The sequence below is a fragment of the Gracilinanus agilis genome, chromosome 4, assembly GCF_016433145.1.
Source record: "Gracilinanus agilis isolate LMUSP501 chromosome 4, AgileGrace, whole genome shotgun sequence".
Classification (NCBI taxonomy): domain Eukaryota; kingdom Metazoa; phylum Chordata; class Mammalia; order Didelphimorphia; family Didelphidae; genus Gracilinanus; species Gracilinanus agilis.
In genome coordinates, this window is record NC_058133.1 from 33536494 (window position 1) to 33555934 (window position 19441).

Consider the following 19441-nt stretch of genomic DNA (forward strand, 5'->3'; position numbering starts at 1 on the left):
TGTCCTAGAATTGATACCAAGACAGATGTTAAGGATTTTTTTTTAAAGAAGAAAAAGATAAGAGGTCCTAGGTACAAATCTAGCCTCAGACTCTTCCTAGCTGTGTGACCCTGAACAAGTCACTTAACCTCCATGTCTAGCCCTTACTGTTCTTTTGCCTTAGAACCAATACACAGTATTGATTCTAAGATGGAAGGTAAGGGTTCAAAAAAAATTTTTTTAATCTAAGAAATAAAACAAAAAGTACAAAGAAATGCAAAAACGTTTAAATGACCTCTGCCCTCAAGGACCTTACATTCTAATAAGGGAAACAACAGGCAAACAGCTATGTACAAGATAGACATAAGGTAGATGGAAGTGATCCCAGAGGGAAGGCTCTAGTGGGGATGGGAGAGTTGGGTGGGGAGATGGGACTAGAACTCAAAAATGCTTCTTACAGAAGGTGGGATTTTATCTGAGACTTGAAGGAAGCAGGAAAGTCAGGGCAGAGATAAGGAGGGAGAGCATTCCAGGCATGGGGCACAACCAGAGAAAATGCTTAGAATCTGAAGATGCAGTGTCTTGTGCAAAGAACATCAGGGAGGCCCATGTTACTAGATTGTAGGATTGTGAAAGATTGTAAGATGTGAGGTGACAGGAAGGGTAAGGAGGGCCCAGGTTATGAAGAACTTTAAAAGCGGTATTTGATCTTGGAGGTAATAGGGAGCCATTGGAGTTTATTAAATGAGGATGAGGGTGACACAGTTGAACTTGTGCTTTAGGAAAATCATTTTGACAACTAAATGGAAGAAAGGTGAAAGTGGGAGGGAGGGTGGCAGGCAACCCCATCAAAAGGCTATTGCAGGATACAGTTCTAAGGTGGTGAAGGATGTTGTGAAGATGTCTGCTCCTTTCTCCAACCACCAACAACCCCACCCCAGAGTCTGCCTTGTTCCTTGGGGCCATAATGCTGTCTTTGCCAGTTCAATATCTAGCCATCTAAAATCCAGACTAAATGCCATTCCCTTGAGAAAGTCCTTTCTAGACTCCCTTGACAGGAAACACCCTTCCCACTCAGTCCTCCTGTGGAGACATAGGGTAGGGGTACTCTCAACCTCTTCTCACCAAATAATAGATGGACACCATCGCTTTCTGTGGCACCATCTTATGTGCTTCCTGGGCCACAAGCTCTGCTCTGGCAGGGCAGGGTTAGCACTTCCTCGGAGCCTATGTGGGAATGGGTGGGCTCCTACAGAGTTGGAATGGCAGAATTGGAATCTACCTTGAAGCGTCATGATGTTCATTTTAGAGAGGAGGAAACCGAATGACTTTTGCCCAGGGACACCCAGCTAGTCTTCTTCTCCAAGGGCTACAACCAGGACCCCTATAGCTAGAGAACCAGGGACAGGCTCCTTTTGGGGTAGATCCCCTTGCAGAATTTCCCCTTCTCTTCCTGGGTACCCCGCAGTGACAGGGCATGGCCATACAGTGAATTTCAACCCCCAACCTCAGGCAGTCCTAGGTCCTCCCTATCTCTTGGAAGCTCAGCTGCCTGCTCCAGTCTTGATGACAAGAAGACTTCGATATGGGGTGGGTGTCAGGCAACAATCCTTTATTAAGGGCCCACTGCATGCCAGGTCCTGTGCTAGCACAGAGTATACACATACAAGCATAAGTGCACCCTGCCCTCCAGGAGCTCCCAGCTTCCTCAGGGGGCAGTGTATAAATGACAAGTTCTCTACACACTCTATATGGAGGGGCTGGCGGGTAGCTGATAGTCTGGCACTCAAAACCAATTTTGAAACTTTGCACCAGTCTCCAGACCTTTTGTGGCTCTAGTGGCATGAGTCAGACTAGATGACCAACCTCCAAGGGCCCTTCATCTGTCTTTAAATCCTATAGTCTGGAGAGCCAACACAGAAACAGATGAGAGATGTGGTAAGAAAGGTCTAGTACACTCCCAGTCTAGCAGATGCTCTCCTGCATGAGTTACAAGGTGCTTCCTTTCCTTCTTCAGATCCCCAAATTGCTGCCTGTTCTCTGCCCAGAGGAAACCTTGCTTCACTCATCTGCACAGATCTCTGATCAAGCCATGGTAAGTATGGAGAGATCCTTGTCCCACCCTAGAGCAGGGGGCTGCCTCTAGAATGGACGGTCTCAAGCCTGGAACCCAGTGGAGCACAGGGAAGTCACCCTTCATCTACTAGCCCTGGCCTTGAAGCTCAGTAGGTAGTGTGGCTTGCTTGGGGAAGGTGGGGAAAACCAAGACCAGCCCTTGCCCTGGCCCCTCTTCTTCTGTCTTCTAGCTGAGGGGCCAGTGATCAGCAAATGCAGAGGGTAAGGTAGTTCTGGTCTGCTGAGTTTTCCTATTTAGCTCTTAGTCTCACAAGTATGGTCCCGAGGAGTGGGAGAAGCTGGCAGATCCAAACCCTGCCCCAGGAAAGGGTACCCTAGGCCATAGCCTGAAGGTATGGTCAAGTGAGAAAGGGTTGGGGAAATTGCAGAGGGAGGAGCGTTATCTGGAGACTTTGAGGTCCTGGCTGGAAGTCCTGAGAGTCTTCTGCCCTTCTGCAGGTTGGGACAGACAGCATCATCGGCCCATCTGTGCAGGTGGGTGAGAAGGCCTCCATTAAACACTCCATTGTTGGATCCAGCTGTCTTGTAAGAGAGAGAGTGAAAATCACCAATTCTCTACTCATGAACTCTGTCACCATTGAGGAAGGGTAGGTCCTGTCCCCACCCCAGTGTGGCCTCCTCACTCAGGGTTGGGCTTTGGGCTGCCTTTATCAGAAAGCCTTGGGAGCAAAATAAAACCCCTCAGCCCTCCTTTTCTTGGTCTGGCACCTTCTTGGAGTGGTGTCACGATGGGGGCCAATAGCACCAGCGGTGGCTAGGTTAGGCCTGGCTGACTGTAGTGAATAGTGGAAGCAACATGGCCAACCCACCCCTTCAGGAACCACTGGCCAAGTAACTGGTCCCCATGAAGTGGACTGGCTTTCGAAGGAGAACCTTAAGTGGTTCGAGGGGGAGGCTGGGATATGTCCTTCCCAGGCTGAAAGAAGCTTTGACAAGTCTTTGTTGGACAAGGGGCTTTACAGTTCAGTGGAAAGAGCTGGGACTAGGCTTTGAAGGCATGAGCCATCTCAAAGGGTTATTTCTGTTTCTTAGCATCCACGTTTGGCACAGAATTGTCAAACTGAACACAGACATGGGGGATAGCCAAGATGAGCAGGGACTCTGAGGGAAGATGGTGGCTATTGGCTTCAAGGCTTTGAAAGCATATTAGGAGAAGTATTAGCTTGCTTGGTTCCAGGGAGGAGAAACAGAGGGTACTAGATACACTGACAAGAGGGATGTCTGGAGCTCGGATCAGGAAACTTTCCTTAACCTTTGGAGTTGGCCCTGAGGGTAGTGGATTTACTTGGGGGATTCCCCCTTCTTAGGTCCAGGCCAGCTACCTCTGACTATATATATCCTTGATCTGCTTGTTATCTCTCTAAGGGGCACAGGGAATGAAACTCTAGGCCTGAAGTGTCCAGAAGATTTGAGTTCAAATCCTGCCTGAGATGCTTACTTAGCTGTGTAATCCTGAACAAGTCACTTCACCACTATCTGCCTCAAATTCCTCATTTATAAAATAGGGATAACAGTAGCACTTCCCTTCCAAGGTTGCTGTGATGATCAAAGTTGGGATAATATTTGTAAAGTGTTTTGCAAACCTCAAAAGTGCTCTCTAGATGTTAGTTATCATCACCATCAGTTTTCTTCCAGAGGTGATGTACGATTATGAGCCATGGATCACCACACTTACCACACATAGAAGGAATTAAAATTGTGGATGGCTGAAGAGAGGATGTCAGGATAGCAGATGATCAGAGAGACCCTCTCAAAATGGAAAAAAACCTACAACCTCTCCAGTGGGCTTGGCACATGTTCTGGGAGGGATTTGTGGGAGAACATGGACAGAGCCCCACAGGATGTCTCTCACAATTCAGAACTGACCTCTGAGATGCTCATAGATCATTCAGCAGGAGGCTTGTCACTTAACAGAAGCAGTGTGAGGACATTCAGCAACACTGAGCGAAGGGCACATCATGGTGATTTGATTTGGCATAGCTTTCCACCATCAGTCGGGCTCTCAGGCTAAAATCAGAAGTCCTTCAGGACCTACTGCACTACATAGATGAACAGGAAGCCACAGCAACAACCTGAGCTAGTCAAGTCTCAAGGACAATTTCAGTATCTCTTAAATAAAAATAGATTCTAACCTGCATGGGGCAAGGCCTTAGGAAAAGCGAGGGAAGCCTAGAGGACAGGATATGAAGCAGGGGAGGGGGAGTGTGCCTAGGCTACAGTCTGGCCCCTTGGAGACAAATAACTCATCCATGCCTTTGGAGAGCCACTGAAGCATAGAATGAAGAAGGTGATGATGATCTTCTGGAAGATTGTGTTCAGGCCTGGGCACCCTGTGCTGTTATGGACATGGACCGGCCAAAGGGCTTCCGGAGGAGGGTGGTCTGTGCCACAAAAGGCCCATGTGAAGGAAGCTTGAAGAAGGAAAGACTTGGGGGTAGATGGTAGCTGCCTCTTGATTGTTTGAAGGGCTGCCATGGAAGACAGGGAGCAGACCTGGAATGCTGGGTTGGAGCTATAGAGAGGCAGATTTCAGCTCTAGATAAAGACATTCATTTATTAGCTTTTGGAACTGTCATCAAATGTAATTAGTTGTCTTGGGAAGAAGTGAGTTCCCCATCACTGGAAGCCTTTGAATGGAGGTTGGATAAGCCCTTGGGATTCCTTGAAGAGTATTTTTGCTCCCTTCCTACTTCTGCCTCTTGGAAGACTCAAGAAGCCCTGCCTTCCAACAGCATTGCGCTGTGTTCCCTTTGTATAACTTTTGTACAAACTGATTAATGTAGAAAAGTAGAAAGTCAGCTCCTAGAGGTGACAGATAGCACTTTTGGACGTGGATGGGTGGAATTGCTTTGCTTGACACTTGTTACTGGTTGCAAAGCTTGGTTTGGATTTCCCCCCATTTGGGGAGTAAAGGAGAGCTAGTGATAGTGATGCCAAAGTAAAGAAAAGAGGCCAACTGAAGGGAACAAAAGGAGTTCAGCAGAAGGCCCAGACAGACCAGACAGCTCCAAAAGTGATAGGTGAAATTTTGGTTATACCCAAAAAAGCCCAAACTAAGTAGTAGAGCCACTTGATTTCATAGACAATCCTACTTGGGCAGGAATCTCTATCCCTCATGTCCCTAACAAGGGACCAGCCAGCCAGCCTTTGCTCAAAGACCTAGTGTGAGGAGGAACCCCTCAGAGCAGCCCCTTCCGCCTAGAGACAGCTGAGATGGTTAGGATGTTTTCACTTGCATCAATTCTAAATCAGCCTCTGAAACTTGTATCCATTGCTCCAATCTCTGCCCTCTAGGGCCAAGCTGAATAAAGTTTCTCCCTCTTCTATAGGACAACCCTTCAAACACTTGTCCATGCCAGGTCTTCTCAACATGTCAGCAAGCATTTATTAAGCACCTATTATGTGCCAAGCACAATTTTGAACAATGCAGATACTGAGAAAAGCAGAAACAGTGGCTCTGTCCTCCAGGAACTCAGGGGTCATACACGGTGGAGATGGCATACACCTATGTGCAAACAGACTCCACCAGAATAAATTAGAGATGGTCTCAGAGGAAGGCCCAAACCTAACTTTCTTCTTCCCATCTCTATATGGTGTGACCTCATAGCCTTTCTCTATCCTGGTTTTTTTCCTTTCTGTATTCTACCTTCCTCAACAATGGCCCCCAGAACTGAACACTCCTTCAATGTGGCTTGACCAGAGAAGACAGAAGCCTAGTTGTCTCTAATCCTGGCCTCAGTACCTCACTGTGCACTTCCTGCTGGTGGGTCCCTGTTTTCAGGCTATCCCCATCTTGTATTTAGGAAACAACTCCAGTGTTCAGAGCTTCCACTTACCCCTGTCAAGGGTTGTCTCCTTCCATTTGCTCCAACATCCTAGCCCAGAGAGATTGTCATACAGTGTGTTAGCCCTCCATCCCACCTGCACATTGGAAGAACCTCCCATCTCTGTCTGTTCCCAGTCACTGATAAAAATGATAAACAGCACCAGCCCGAAGACTCATGCTTGGGAAATTCAAATCATCATCCAAATTCGTATGACTGTCTTTGGTGCTAACCATCCAAATAGCTCTGAAATGTGCTTATATACTCCAGATGGAATCCAACCAGGGCAGAATGTAATGTCAAACCTTGATTGACCGAGTCATTGTCCCACCCAGACCCTTATGGCCTCATCTGTGCCCTGAAGAATCTTTGCGAGATAGGTCTGTGGAGTGTCTACTAACCTAGGCACCATGTGACTGAGGTGAGCCAGAACCTTTCATCAACAGCAGTGAAGAGTAAGCCATTTGGCAGCCAGGCCACATCCTTAGCTCTTTTTCTTCATGGTATGTCTTTTCCATTCCAGATGTAGAATGTAATGCTTTGACACTTTCTTCTGCCTTGTGTACCCAGTCCCCAAGCTTTTGAGGAATATTTTTGGTACTCTGCCTGCTATTATCTCAGGAAGTGCCCCATCCCAGGGCCCCTCATGAGAATGCCCAACGTGCGCTCCATTGGGCCCATTGCCCTGTTGGATGTAACTCAATAGAGCCTTCCCTGCCAGACCAGAACAGGCTATGACCAGGAAGATGGCTGCTGGCTTGGGCCTGAAAGGCTTCCCACAGCCTACTTAACTAATGACTGGAATGCACATTAGAGATTACCCATTTGGGCAAGATGATAAGATCAGGCATCCCGAGGCACCCAGTGGGCTTCACTCAATTATTGGGTATCATTTGAATTTTAATTACTAATGATAATTTTTAAATGGCTCAAGTAAATTTGGAAAAAGTAATTAAAATGTAGTCATCTGAGGACTAATCACTCCATAACTATTAAATGTGAGCTAAGCATTAGAGGGAGAGGGTCTTTGGAAAGAAGTGTAGTTCCCATACCTAGGATTCCTTGTCACAATTCCAAAGTAGCTGACTCTTGAAAGGGAAAGCTCATTGAATTTTTAGGTCAAAAACTGGAGAAAGGAATTAGTAATAAATTTCCTCAGAGGGTAACTAGACTAGGCCCCAATGACCTTCTTTATGTGTTGTGGAAGTCTGGGGATTGAAAAGCAGAGTCCAGGGCAAAGGACTTGATTGACACCAAAATGATTATTCTCTCTTGGAACTGGGAGGAGCCATGCTAAAGAATGGGCCAATTCCAGGCCATTTTCTCACCCATCCACATAAAGTCAGTCCAGAACTAAGGCTGGTACCCATGGCATCATGCGTGCTCCTGACAGTCTTTGCCTCTGCTTGGGTCTCAGTGGACCACAGAGGCTATCCCAGCCATTCCCACATAGGCAAACATGGACAGGAGTACACTGTACCCTGTTGGCTGTGAGCATAGCTGAGTGCAGCCCACAGAACCAGACAGGATGACGCTGTTTGTGATTCCAGTGCATTGGTGAGCTGGCAGGGCAAGTTCAGACTTTGTCTCATCAGCTCTTAACTTACCTAGGTAGTGGCAACAGCCTCCATTTCTCTGTTGCCACTGTCTTTCCACTCTAGGCTATCCTGCCAAAAGTAATCTTCCTAATGCACAACTCTGATCATGTTAGTGCCTTGCTCAAACGCCCTCAGTGGCTCCCCATTACCTCTTGAGTAAAATGTAAATACCCGATTCCAATATTTAAGCCCTACCACAGTCTGGATCCACCCATACTTCTTTATCTTAACTCCTGCTATCCTGCCTCAAGCTGTATCCAAATCAAACTGCTCATAGTTCCCTTGAACTTTTTCTAGATCTGTGCTAAGAGCCAAGACCACAGAGACAAAGGAGTAACCATCTAGGCCAGTGATGGTGAACCTTTTAGCGACTGACTGCCCAAACTACAACCTTCATGTCCCCTCACCCCCCATCTTACCCCAGACGGGAGGGAGGAAGTGCTCCCATTGGGCTGCTGGGCAGGGGGTGGCGGGTGATGTGAAAAAATGTCCTCAAGCATGCGAGGAAAGGAGAGGGGCACAATCCCCTCTGGCACACATGCCATAGGTTCTCCAACCCGGATCTAGGCCCTTGTAGGGGAAACCACTTGTACATATGCAAGTTTATGTGCCAGATACAAAATTAAGCCCAAAATCACTTTGGGAAGGATGAGCAGCTAATGAGACCAGAAAAGGCTGCATGTGGAAGGTGGTCCCAGCTGAGACTTGAAAGAAGCCAGGCAGAGGAGAAGGTCCTGCACTCCAGGTCTGGAGGATAACTGGTGCCACAGCAATCATATAGGTCATTGTGAATGGGTTACAGGGGCATCATGAAGTAATGTAAAAGAAGGGCAAGAAGATACACTGCCCACTAATTGTGTTGATGTAACTTTTAGCAGACTTGTTTCTTTAGGTCTGTTTCATTAAAAAAAAAAAAAAAAAAAAAGCTACTGAGCAGCTTCAGGTTTCTATGCCACAAGAAGGGGGCAGAACATATTGGCCAGAACAACTAGTCATGTACAATCACAAAAAATGAAACTGCCTGTTGATCAGCAGACAGAATAAAAGGGCACCGATGCAGAGCTACGTCTAAACAAGGATCTGATGTCAGATCACTGGCAGGTCAGAGCAACATCAATGCCAGATTAACAATCCCTGCATTTATAGCATGTCCAGCTAAAACCATTTAAACAAACTGCTGACCCTGAAAAATGAGAAACAGAGCAAAAACATTGGAACAGAAGATCTCCATTTTGTGGAAAAGTTCCTTTAGAATGCCCATGGGATTGTGAACTCATCAACATGGATTTTCTCCAAGGGTCCCGAGCAGAGCGCATCTGTGTCATCCTTGCCTGAGTCTCCCCAAGAATCTTCCAAGGAAGGCCTGCTGGAGACCCTCCCCAAAGTACCAATGCAGCCATTGGATCACCCTCTTCCAATCCTGGACTGGCTCTTGGATGCTCCATCTAATCACATTTCCTGAGGATTATCATTTATGTTGCTTCTTACATTCAAGTTATTGTTGGTGACATGCTGACACCACTGGACTTCCCCGCACTTGTGATTCTTCAAGGATTGTGGCATTCCAAGAGTCATAGTCTAGAGCAGTGATGTGCAAACTACGGCCAGCTGGCCAGATGCAGCCCCCTGAAATGTTCTATCCCACAAGGAGACATTATTCCTAATCTGACGAATATAATGAGTAGGATACAATACAGTGAAACTTCAATAGAGTTGCCTTAGAAACAGACTGACAAATGAGCATTTCCTTTCCTTTGGCCTCCTCTTTAAAAAGTTTGCCCATCACTGGTCCAGAGGATCACCAGGGAAAGAGTTTGAATGTTAAAAAGATAGTGGTTTGGAGGGGCAACTAAGTGGCTCAGTGGAAAGAATACCAGGCCTGGAGACGGGAGGTCCTGGGTTCAAATCTGGTCTCAGACCCTTCCTAACTGTGTGACCCTAGGCAAGTCACTTAACCCCCATTGCTTCTGCCTCAGAACTGATAACTAGTTATTGATTCTAAGACAGAAAGTAAGGATTAAAAAAAGGCCTTGACAGCTGCACCCTGAGGACCCCAGGGTCTTTTCCTCCTACCAACAGCTGAAACTGTTTATATTGGGCAGTCTAAAGAGGGATCTCTGAGAGCAGAAACTATTTCACCTTTCTGTTTGTCCCCTATTAGCAGAGTGGTTCTTGGTCAGACAGTAAGCATTTATTAAGTGCCTACTGTGTACAGAGCACTTGGATTCAAAGAAAGGGAAAAACCAGCCCCTGCCTTCAGGGAGCTCTCAATCTGCAGACAGTTACATCCACACCAGCTAGATCAGTGCATCAAGTAATTAATAAATGCTTTTCCATTCATCCACTGATTCCCTGAGGCAGAGCTTTGCAGGCAGCTGTGTGGAGGATAGGTTGCAGCAGGGAGAGGCTTGAGACAGGCAGACCCCCCAGCAGACCTTCATGAGGGTGGTGGCAGCATCAGGAGAGAGAAGCACCTGAATCACAGTGTTGCACAGACAAGAAAGATAAGATTTCAGAATTGAATGGCTACATAGCCTAAGTGAAAGTGGGGAGGCTGGGATACTGCCAAGATGGCCAGCCTGGTTTATCACATTCCAAGTGTCCCCCAGCACCTCCCACCTGCCTTTCTCAGGTGAGGACCTCACTTGAGACTTCACAGAAGAAGATGAGGGCATTTCTCAAGGGCTCTGACTTTTCCTTTCATCCTTATCTCACATGACATACACTTGTCTTTGCCTACTATCTCCTTCTTTACTCCTGCCTCAGGTAAAGAGGTGGCTAAGGTATACCCTTCCCTATTCCAACTCTACAAGCACCATTGAACCTTTCCATCCCTTCTTTGGCAAATTACTCCCCACTGTCACCTTCATTCTCATCTTCCATACTGCCTACAAATAGACCCGTTAATTTTCCATCTTTTAAAAAACTTGGTTTGTCCGACCATCTTCACTAGCTGTCCTCTTATCCTCTCTTTTATGGACAAACTTGAGAACACAGCCTTCACTCACTTCTCTATTTCTGCCCCTATCACACTCTTAAATCCTTTAGAATCTGGCTTCCAGCTTCATCTTGACCTTTCTGCGGCCTTTAACCCTACCAGTCACCGTTTTATCTGGGAAACTCCTCCTTCTCTAGGTTTTTGTAACATCATTCTCTCCTGTTTCTCCTCCTATCTATCTGACCACTCCTCTGTCTCTGTCTCCTTTGCCAGATCTTCATCCAGATGGTGACCACTAACCATGAATGTGCCCCTAGGGCCCTGTCCTGGTGTTCTTCTCTTTTCCTTCTTATACTATTTCACTTGGTGATCTCATCAGTTTCCATGGATTCAATTCTCTCCATGCAGATGATTTCCAGATTTATATGTCCAGTCCTATTCTGTCTCTTGAGCTTGTCATGAATCAGCATTTGTCCTAAAAGCATCTCAAACTCGGGCTTTCCAAAAACTCATCATCATTCTCTACCAACCCTCTCTTTTTCCCAACTTTCTTGTTACTGTCAAGTAATCCAGACTTATAATCTCTTCATCATCCTCAACTCCTTACTCAGACTCACTCCACATAGCTATTCTGTTACCCAATTTTGTCATTTCTGACTTAACATCTCTTAATGTTCTCTTTTCTTCCTGCACATAGCTACTATCATATCACTTTTCACTTGGGTTATTGCAATAACTTTCTTATTATAAAGGAGGTCAGGAAATAGGTTAGGGCTGGATATATAGATCCAGGAATCATCTGCATGGAGATGATTATTAAATCCATGGGAATTGGTGAGGTCACTCACTAAGTGAGAGTATGGAGGGAAAAGAAAAGGCCCAAGATAGTGTTATAGGGAAGTGATAGATATCGATTTTTAGGTAGGACAGGATAGTCTGGGGGAATACCCAGGGTTAATGGGCAAGGCCTGGGTGAAGATCCTGCAAAGGACACACAGATGGAGAGGTCAGACAAGTAGGAGAAAAACCAGGAGGGTAGAGGAAACTTGAGAGTTCATCTAGTCTCGATTCATAATTTTACAGGGATTTGCCCAGAGTCACACATATAGTAAATGGAAGGGACAGGGTTTGAGCCAGGGGTCTTTCCCCTGTGCCTTATTGTTAATACAGCACTGGCTTACCCAGTTAGGTTTAGGTCTTACAATTATGTGTCTTAACAGACATTTTTTTAAATATCTGCTGAATCTAACTGAGCTCAGTGCCATTTGTAGAGGGACTTGTTGCTAGTTCGAGATTGGCTTTATGCTAGGCAGTGGCCTACTGACTGCTTTTAAGCAGGGGATTAAATCCATTTATTCAGTAAGCACTGATTAGGTGCCTGCTGCTGCTGAGGCCCTGGGCTGGGGCTGGAAATCCAAAGAAATCCTATTCTACCCAGGGAAATAACATAGATCCATCTAAGTTTAGTATGAAATATATGGGTAGTAGTTGGGATAGAGGGAAGCTAGTCATAACCAGGAGGATCAATAAACTGCAGTGAATGAATCCTTATAACTTCTAGGATCATATATGGAAATTCTGTTTGAAACCCTTTATAACCTGGCCTCTTCCTACCTTGCCAGCCTTCTTTTAAACCCTTACCTTCCATACTAAGTTTTGGTTCTAAGGCAGATGTGTGGTAAGGGCTAGGCAATGGGGGTTAAGTGACTTGACCAAGGTCATACAGCTAGGAAGTGTTCAAAGCCAGATATGGATCCAGATCTTCCTGACTCTAAGCCTGGCACTCTATCCACAGTGCCACCTAGCTGCCCCATGTAATACACTTTTAATACACCCAGAAACAAGACTGGACAACAGATTGGATGTAAGGTGTGAAGACAAGTAAGGAGTTGAAAATGACACCAAAATTGAGTCTAGATGGTGCTTCAGTATTTTGAATGAGTTTTCTATTGCCCTTCCTTTTAGAGTCCTCATCTTTGGGCTTCAGCACATCTCCTAAGGACCTTTCCCAAGGGTCAGTGAGTTAAGACCAGGAGGCATGTGTAAAACCACCCTAGCTTCCAGCCTCAGCCAGCCTGCACTCTTCCCACTGGCTGGCTGTGGATCTCTGGGATCTGCCTAGTCTCCATTAGGTGACTCACTCATTCCTGGGCCCCCAAGGGAGGTGAGGGGTAGGTAATTGCTTGACTGGATTAAACAAGCAGCATGCCCAGCCCTCAGGGCCTCCTTTCAACCAGGCCTGCCCTGTGGCTAATTTGGGCCTCTAAGATGGACTCCCCACTCTTGTCTTTCCTGGGTTTGAGTGGCCTTAAGGTCTGGACCTCCATTATTTGAGCTCCTCTTTCCAGAAATGCTCATCGTTTTCATTGTGAAGCCCCAGACCATCATGGAGAGGATATAATTAGGGGTTGGGTTTGGAATTCCTGCTGGCGCTGCACATCTGGGCGCCACAGTCTCCTCTCCTCATCTCCGCTCTGCACACATCAGCTTGCCCAGAGTTTCCAGCTTCTGCTTTCCAGGGTGGTCCTGTCCTGCCCTGCCCTGCCCTGCCCTGCCCTGCCCTGCCAGGGGCCAGGATCCTATAATGAGCCCTGGAGTCAGAGTGAGCCTGGGCTTTGGGAGAAAGGTGCAGGCCATTCCCCAATTGGGAAGCTTAGCATTCTGCTTCCTGGACTGCATCTTTCCCCTTGCTTTCTACAGCCTTTGCTTTATAGCTCTGCTGCTTTCCACAGGGAGGAGGCAAGTTTGGGAGGCCAGGGCTCCCTCTCCTCTCCAAGTCCCAGCTTGTACATCCTGCGATGGAGACTTTTTAGCTGGGCCTCCCCCCAGAACAGGCCAGGCCCGCCCAGCCCACACAAGAACAAGACTGTGTTGGGGCTCTTTTCTCCTTTCATGCAATCTCTGACCTTTTAGAAAAACAAAACAGCGATAAAGAAGGGCCTGGAATGTTACAGACTGTGTACATTTGTCCCTGGGTTTCTTTTGAGGTTTGTTGTTTACAGTGGTGGGTGGGGAGAGCATGGAGCACGGGTCCAGCCAGGCTGGCCAGCAGACTGGGCCTCACTGAGAGTAGTGCCCTTTCTGAAGGGGCCTCCTTCTAAGGTCTGCCCTTTGCTTCCTTGTAAACCTTCAGACCTCCTTGGCTATGTCTTTTCTCCATTCCCTATTTTCCCAATGCCTCTTCTTTTTCCCTCCCTCCATCTTATACCTGTACACCTGGTGAAAACCCTACCTTGAGCCCTCTTTTCCTCTGTGCCCATTTCAAAGTTGAACTCAGAAAAGGGAATATACAGAATCATTGATTTGGAACTGAGGGACCTCAGAGGGCCATCCAGTCTAACCACTAACAGAGGAAGAACTGAAGCACAGACAGGTGTTAAGTGACTTGCCCCAGATCCCAAGAGGTGCCAATGCTGGGATTAGAACCCAAATTCTCTGACTAATAATAATAATACATTTAGATAGCTCTTTAAGATTTACAAAGGGCTTTATATACCTTATCTCATTTGTTTCTCACAGCTCTGAGAGGTAGGCACTATTGTTTCCCCGTTTTACAGATGGGGAAACTAAGGCTGGGAACAATTAGGTGATCTGCCTAGCATCATGGAGTCAGTAGGTACAAGAACTTAGGTCCCCACATGGGTGGGACTCTGATGTCCCACAGGAGGGCTACTGCCCAGACCCACCCAGGGGCCAGCCAGCAGCACATCAGGAAGCTGAGCGGTTGTATTCTGAGGCAGGAAGGGCTTTGCAGGTTGTGTGTGCACTCCCTGGCTTTAGGGGAGCACAAGTTAGTCTTGGTGTACACTTTCTTACTAAATGAAGGTGGCTCCTATTAAGAATCAGCCGTAGAGTATAAAAAATCAAGCCACTCCCCAATTGAAAAATGGGCAAGAAACATGAATAGGCAATTTTCAGGTAAAGAAATCAAAAGTATCAATAAGCACATGAGAAAGTGTTCTAAATCTCTAATAATTAGAGAAATGCAAATCAAAACAACTCTGATCAGAGGAAGAACTGCAGGAGAGGAAACATATAAGAAAAGCAACTGCTTGAACGCATGGGTTGGGGTGGACATGATTGGGGATGTGGACTTGAAACTACCACACCAATGCAACCACCAACAATTTGGAAATAGGTCTTGATCAAGGACACATGACAAAACCAGTGGAAATGTGCATCGGCCATGGGTGGGGGGAGTGTGGGGGGTGAAGGGGAAAGTAGGAGCATGAATCATGTAACCATGTTAAAAATGATTATTAATAAATGTTTAAAAAAAAACAATTCTGAGGTACCACCTCACACCTAGCAGATTGGCTAAAATGAAAGAAGGGGAGAGTAATGAATGTTGGAGGGGATGTGGCAAAATTGGGACATTAATGCATTGCTGGTGGAGCTGTGAACTGATCCAACCATTCTGGCTGGCAATTTGGAATTATGCTCAAAGGGCTATAAAAGAATGCCTGCCCTTTGATCCAGTTAGGTTTGTACCCCAAAGAGATCATAGATAAACAGTCTTGTACGAAAATATTTATAGCTGCGCTTTTTGTAGTGGCAAAAAACTGGAAAATGAGGGAATGTCCTTCAATTGGGGAATGGCTGAACAAACTGTGGTATATGCTGGTGATGGAATACTATTGTGCTAAAAGGAATAACAAACTGGAGGAGTTCCATGTGAACTGGAGAGACCTCCAAGAACTGATGCAGAGTGAAAGGAGCAGAGCCAGAAGAACATTGTACACAGAGACTGATACACTGTGGTAAAATTGAATGTAATGGACTTCTGTACCAGCAGCAATGCAATGACACAAGACAGCTCTGAGGGATTTATGGTAAAGACGCTACCCACATTCAGAGGAAGATCTGCAGGAGAGGAAACATAGAAGATAAACAATTGCTTGAATGCGTGGGTTGAGGCGGACACGATTGGGGATGTGGACTCGAAACTACCACACCAATGCAACTATCAACAATTTGGAAATAGGTCTTGAACAAGGACACATGTTACAACCAGTGGAAATGTGTGTCGGCCGTGGGTGGTGGGGGGAGAGCAGGGGGTGAAGAGGAAAGTAGGAGTATGAAGCATGTAAACAGGTTAAAAATGAATATTAATAAATGTTTAAAAAAAAAAAAAGAATCAGCCATAGAGCCACGTGTTTATTCCCACATGCAAGCCCAAGTCAGGATGGGAGGGAGTCTTAGCCCAGCTCTTCTGGGGATTGCTCTATATTATCACTTTTAGTGGTCTGAGGAGCTCTGGTCAGGGTGTCAGACTTCACCCACTGTGCCTGGCAGAGCCCCTGGAGATGGAGATGTTGGGGTAGAGCTTCAGGAAGTTTTTGGTGGTAGGGGAAGTTGATTCACACATGATAAAGGTCATTTCTTCCTCCTGGAAGCTGCTCTTTCTGACCTCAGCAACCTTTCCTGAAGTGCTGTGTGCCAGTACGATTCTGGGCCCTCTCCCTGAATGGCCCACATGTCCCTATTGCTACAGTTAGAACTAGATTGTAATATTGGGTTGACTTTTGGGGACTGGTCTAATTAGAGGTAAAGCATCTGATGGGCAGAAGCTAAAATCCACTCTATTCCCTGAGCAGGCTGCTTCCTGAGCAATGTTCCAGCTTGAAATCAAGGGCTCTCTGGGCCTAAATTGGCCCCCTCCCAGCTCAGGGTTTGCCCAGTCTTTTTTTGCTGGTCAGCTGGATTTAGCCCATTGCTAATTGGGCCTGGCTCCCCGATGTGTGTACAAGCATCCCTGAAGAGAGGAAGGGTTGCTAATCCTGAGTCTGACCCAGGCCTGCTGGTGCCTCAGACTCATCCCAGGTGACTAGGTTTTCTGTGTTACAGATGCAGCATCCAAGGCAGTGTGATCTGTAACAACGCCATCATCGAGAAAGGGGCAGACATCAAGGATTGCCTAGTTGGGAGTGGTCAGCGGATAGAAGCCAAAGGTAAGGCCTGGGAGCATCCTAGAAGGGCTGGGGCCACAGGGAGTGGCCCTGAGCATGGTGTTGTCAGGGGCCTCCTGGACTCACCCAGGCTGGTTCCCTGCCTCAGTCCTGAGTGGGGCTGAGCATGAAGGCATGAAATCACCAAGGCACACAGGCCAGCACAATGTCATCTTCAGAAGGAAAGGAGAATGGGGGCCTGGTAGGGAGCAGAGTTTGAAGTAAGAGAGATTCTGTCATTAGCACAAAAGTCTTCCAGGAATGTGGTTTGGTCCTTTATCAGAGATGTGTTTTCCCAGGAGAGGGAAAGATGTGCCCAGGAAAGAATCCCATTGTGTTCCCTTGGAAGGTAATGAACTCCCCAATCCCTGCTAGAATTTCAGAGTTGGGACCTCAGAAGTGGCTAGTCCATTCAGTATCTATATAGGAATTCTCTCTGCAACATCCTTACTTGTCACATGGTTCTCTAGCAGTGCCTAGGTAGCTCTGCAGAGGGAGGGAAGGAAGTCTAGATAATCTTAGAGGCCCCTTCCCCCGCTACTCTGGGCTCTAGGAGGAGGGTTTCCAGAGGCAGAGGTGGTGCCCTGTACTGCTCCTCAGCATGGAGTCAGCCAGAGAGGAGGAAGAGGAGGAGGAGATTTTGTGGGCCCTCTTGAGACTGGCATCAGTAGTTTTAAAAAATAACTGGGAGTCCCCACATTCCAGCCCTGCATGGTTCCTCTACCTTTCATACTTGGCCTTTAGTTGACCTAGAAAAGGGGAACCCTGGTGCTTCCAGAAGTAAAAAAGCAACAAATCTTGTCTTAAGGCCAAAGTCCTGCCCCAGGCTGTCTCTCCTCTCTGACAGCCTTGTCTGTCCCTTACCAGCTTGTGTGTCTCTTGCTTTCTCTCCCAGCATTGAGTTAAGGCCGTTTTTCTTTACTCCAAGTATTCTTGTTGAAATGCTGTGTGCTTTGAAAAGCCCAGATCTACACCTCCCCCCCTTCCCCAGAGGCAGTGGCTTCCTCCCCTGTCTAGCAGAGCAGCAGCTCTGGGGCGGCCAAGGACTGTTTCCCATTTGGTATAAAGGGTTTCTAAATTAGGGGATATAATGGAGTGAGTAAACACTATGCAGGGCTGCCCCTCCAGGCCCCAGCTCCCTGGTGGGCCAGTGCCTGGGGCCTGGGCCACCCTCCCTTCCTCAGCCTCCTGTGATACCCAGAGCCCAGCAGCTGTCTGTCTATCTGTCTGCCTGTCTGGGTTTAATTTCAGCATGCCAGAGCTCAAGGGGGAATTGGGGACCAACCAGACCAAGCCTTCCCTTATCTATTGACCTTCTGTCTCTCATCTCAAGCTGCCTCTCAGACATCTAGAACTGGATGTCCTGTAAATATCTTAATCTAAACTTGCCCAAAACAGAACTCATTATCTTTCTCCCTAAATCCTACTCCCCAGAACACCACCACCCTCCCATGGCCACAACCCGGGAGTCATCCTGGATGCCCCTTTCTCATCCTTGCATATCCAAGCTGTTGCCAAGGCCTGTTGAGTTCATCTTTGCAGCATCTCTTGAATTTTCCTTCTTCTCCCCTCTGACATGGCCCCAACCCTGGTACAGACCCTCATCACCTCACACCCATACTATTGCAATAGTTGCCAGTGAGTCTCTCTGCCTCCAGGTTCTCCCCACTCCAATCCATCCTCATTCAGCTGTCAAAGTGGTTTTTCTAATGCCAGACCTGAGTTGAGTTTCTTCCCTGCTTCCTCTCAGTAGAGTCCAGTGGCTCCCTATTGCTTCCAGGATCAAATACAACATCCTGTTTGTCATTTAAGGCATTTCATGACCTGTTTCCCACCACCACCACCCCCATATACCTTTCCAAGTTCTTATACCTTATACTACCCTGGCACATGCTCACATTCTCTATGATCTAGTGATGCTCATTGACTTTCTTCCTGTGCCTTGTGATTGTAGATATTTCTTCACCTCTGTCTCCTGGCTCCCTTCAAGTCCTTACTAAAATCCCTCCTTCTCCAGGAAGCCTTTCCCAATCCCTCTTAATTCTAGCGTCTTCAATGATCATCTCCAATTTAACCTTATAAATCTCATTTACACATAGTTGAGTATTGTCTCCCCCATTAAAGTATGAGCCTTTGTATCCCCAGAACAGAGCTCGGCACACAACTACTTAATAAATGCACAGCCCAAAACAGCCTTGGGAGTAGCCAGGAGGGAGGACAGCCTGGAGCACTGGCAGGAGGACCCTCAGTCCTTCTCTTCAGGCATTGTTGGGTCTGACTCCAGCCTTCCTGGGGTTCTGGAAGAGTCATGGCTGTGACTGGTTGCTGAGCTAAGAGGTATAGTGCCTAAACTTCCTCCAGCTCCTGTTCCTTACACCAGCCTGCTGAGATCCACAGTCCAAAGATCACCCCTAAACCCCACCTTTCTTACAGGCAAGCCGTATCAGTAGGGATTCCACCACAGGTTCAGTCTGGCAACAAGCAAGTGTCTACTATGTGCCCAAGTACTATGGATCCAGAGTCAGAAATGAGTCAGTTCTTGTCTTTAGGAAGCTTCCATTCCATCAAGGGAGAGAGCATGTACATGATAAATAGAAACATGGGCATGGGGGCATTGGGAAGCCTGGCATCTGGGGATTTCAGGAAGGAAGTTCCTCACAGAAGGTGGAGCTGGTGCAGACTTTTGAAGGAAGCCAGGAATGCACGAGAGAAGAGTGAGAGCATTCCAGCAGCTCTGGCCTGAGTAGCCACTGTATGTTGGGAGCTGAGCCCATAGCAAAATGGCTTGAGCCTTTGCTCTCACCTTTGGTGGCCATCTCTACCTCTCATATTTCGCTTGTCTGGATTTGAACCCTGAAATCCCTTTCTAGGACTTTGGTCTCCTTCCATACTATTACCTCTGTTTATTAGGCACCTATGGAGTCTAAAGAAGGGTGCTTGGCCATGGGAAAGGGGCCCAGTTTAGACAAGATGTGGGCTCTGTTTTCTTGGAGTTCAATCAGGAAATCAGTCGGGGTC

At 47.0% G+C, this 19441-nt stretch overlaps 1 protein-coding gene across 1 annotated transcript in view; it reads left to right on the forward strand.

Moving 5' to 3' along the window:
• The window catches only part of EIF2B3 (eukaryotic translation initiation factor 2B subunit gamma), a 94163-nt gene that overhangs the window by 71875 nt on the left and 2847 nt on the right, over window positions 1–19441 (forward strand). Inside the window, exons 9-11 of the mRNA XM_044672345.1 lie at window positions 1997–2074; window positions 2554–2702; window positions 16323–16426. Coding sequence (XP_044528280.1) covers window positions 1997–2074; window positions 2554–2702; window positions 16323–16426 — 331 coding nt within the window. The remainder of the gene's footprint in view (window positions 1–1996; window positions 2075–2553; window positions 2703–16322; window positions 16427–19441) is intronic.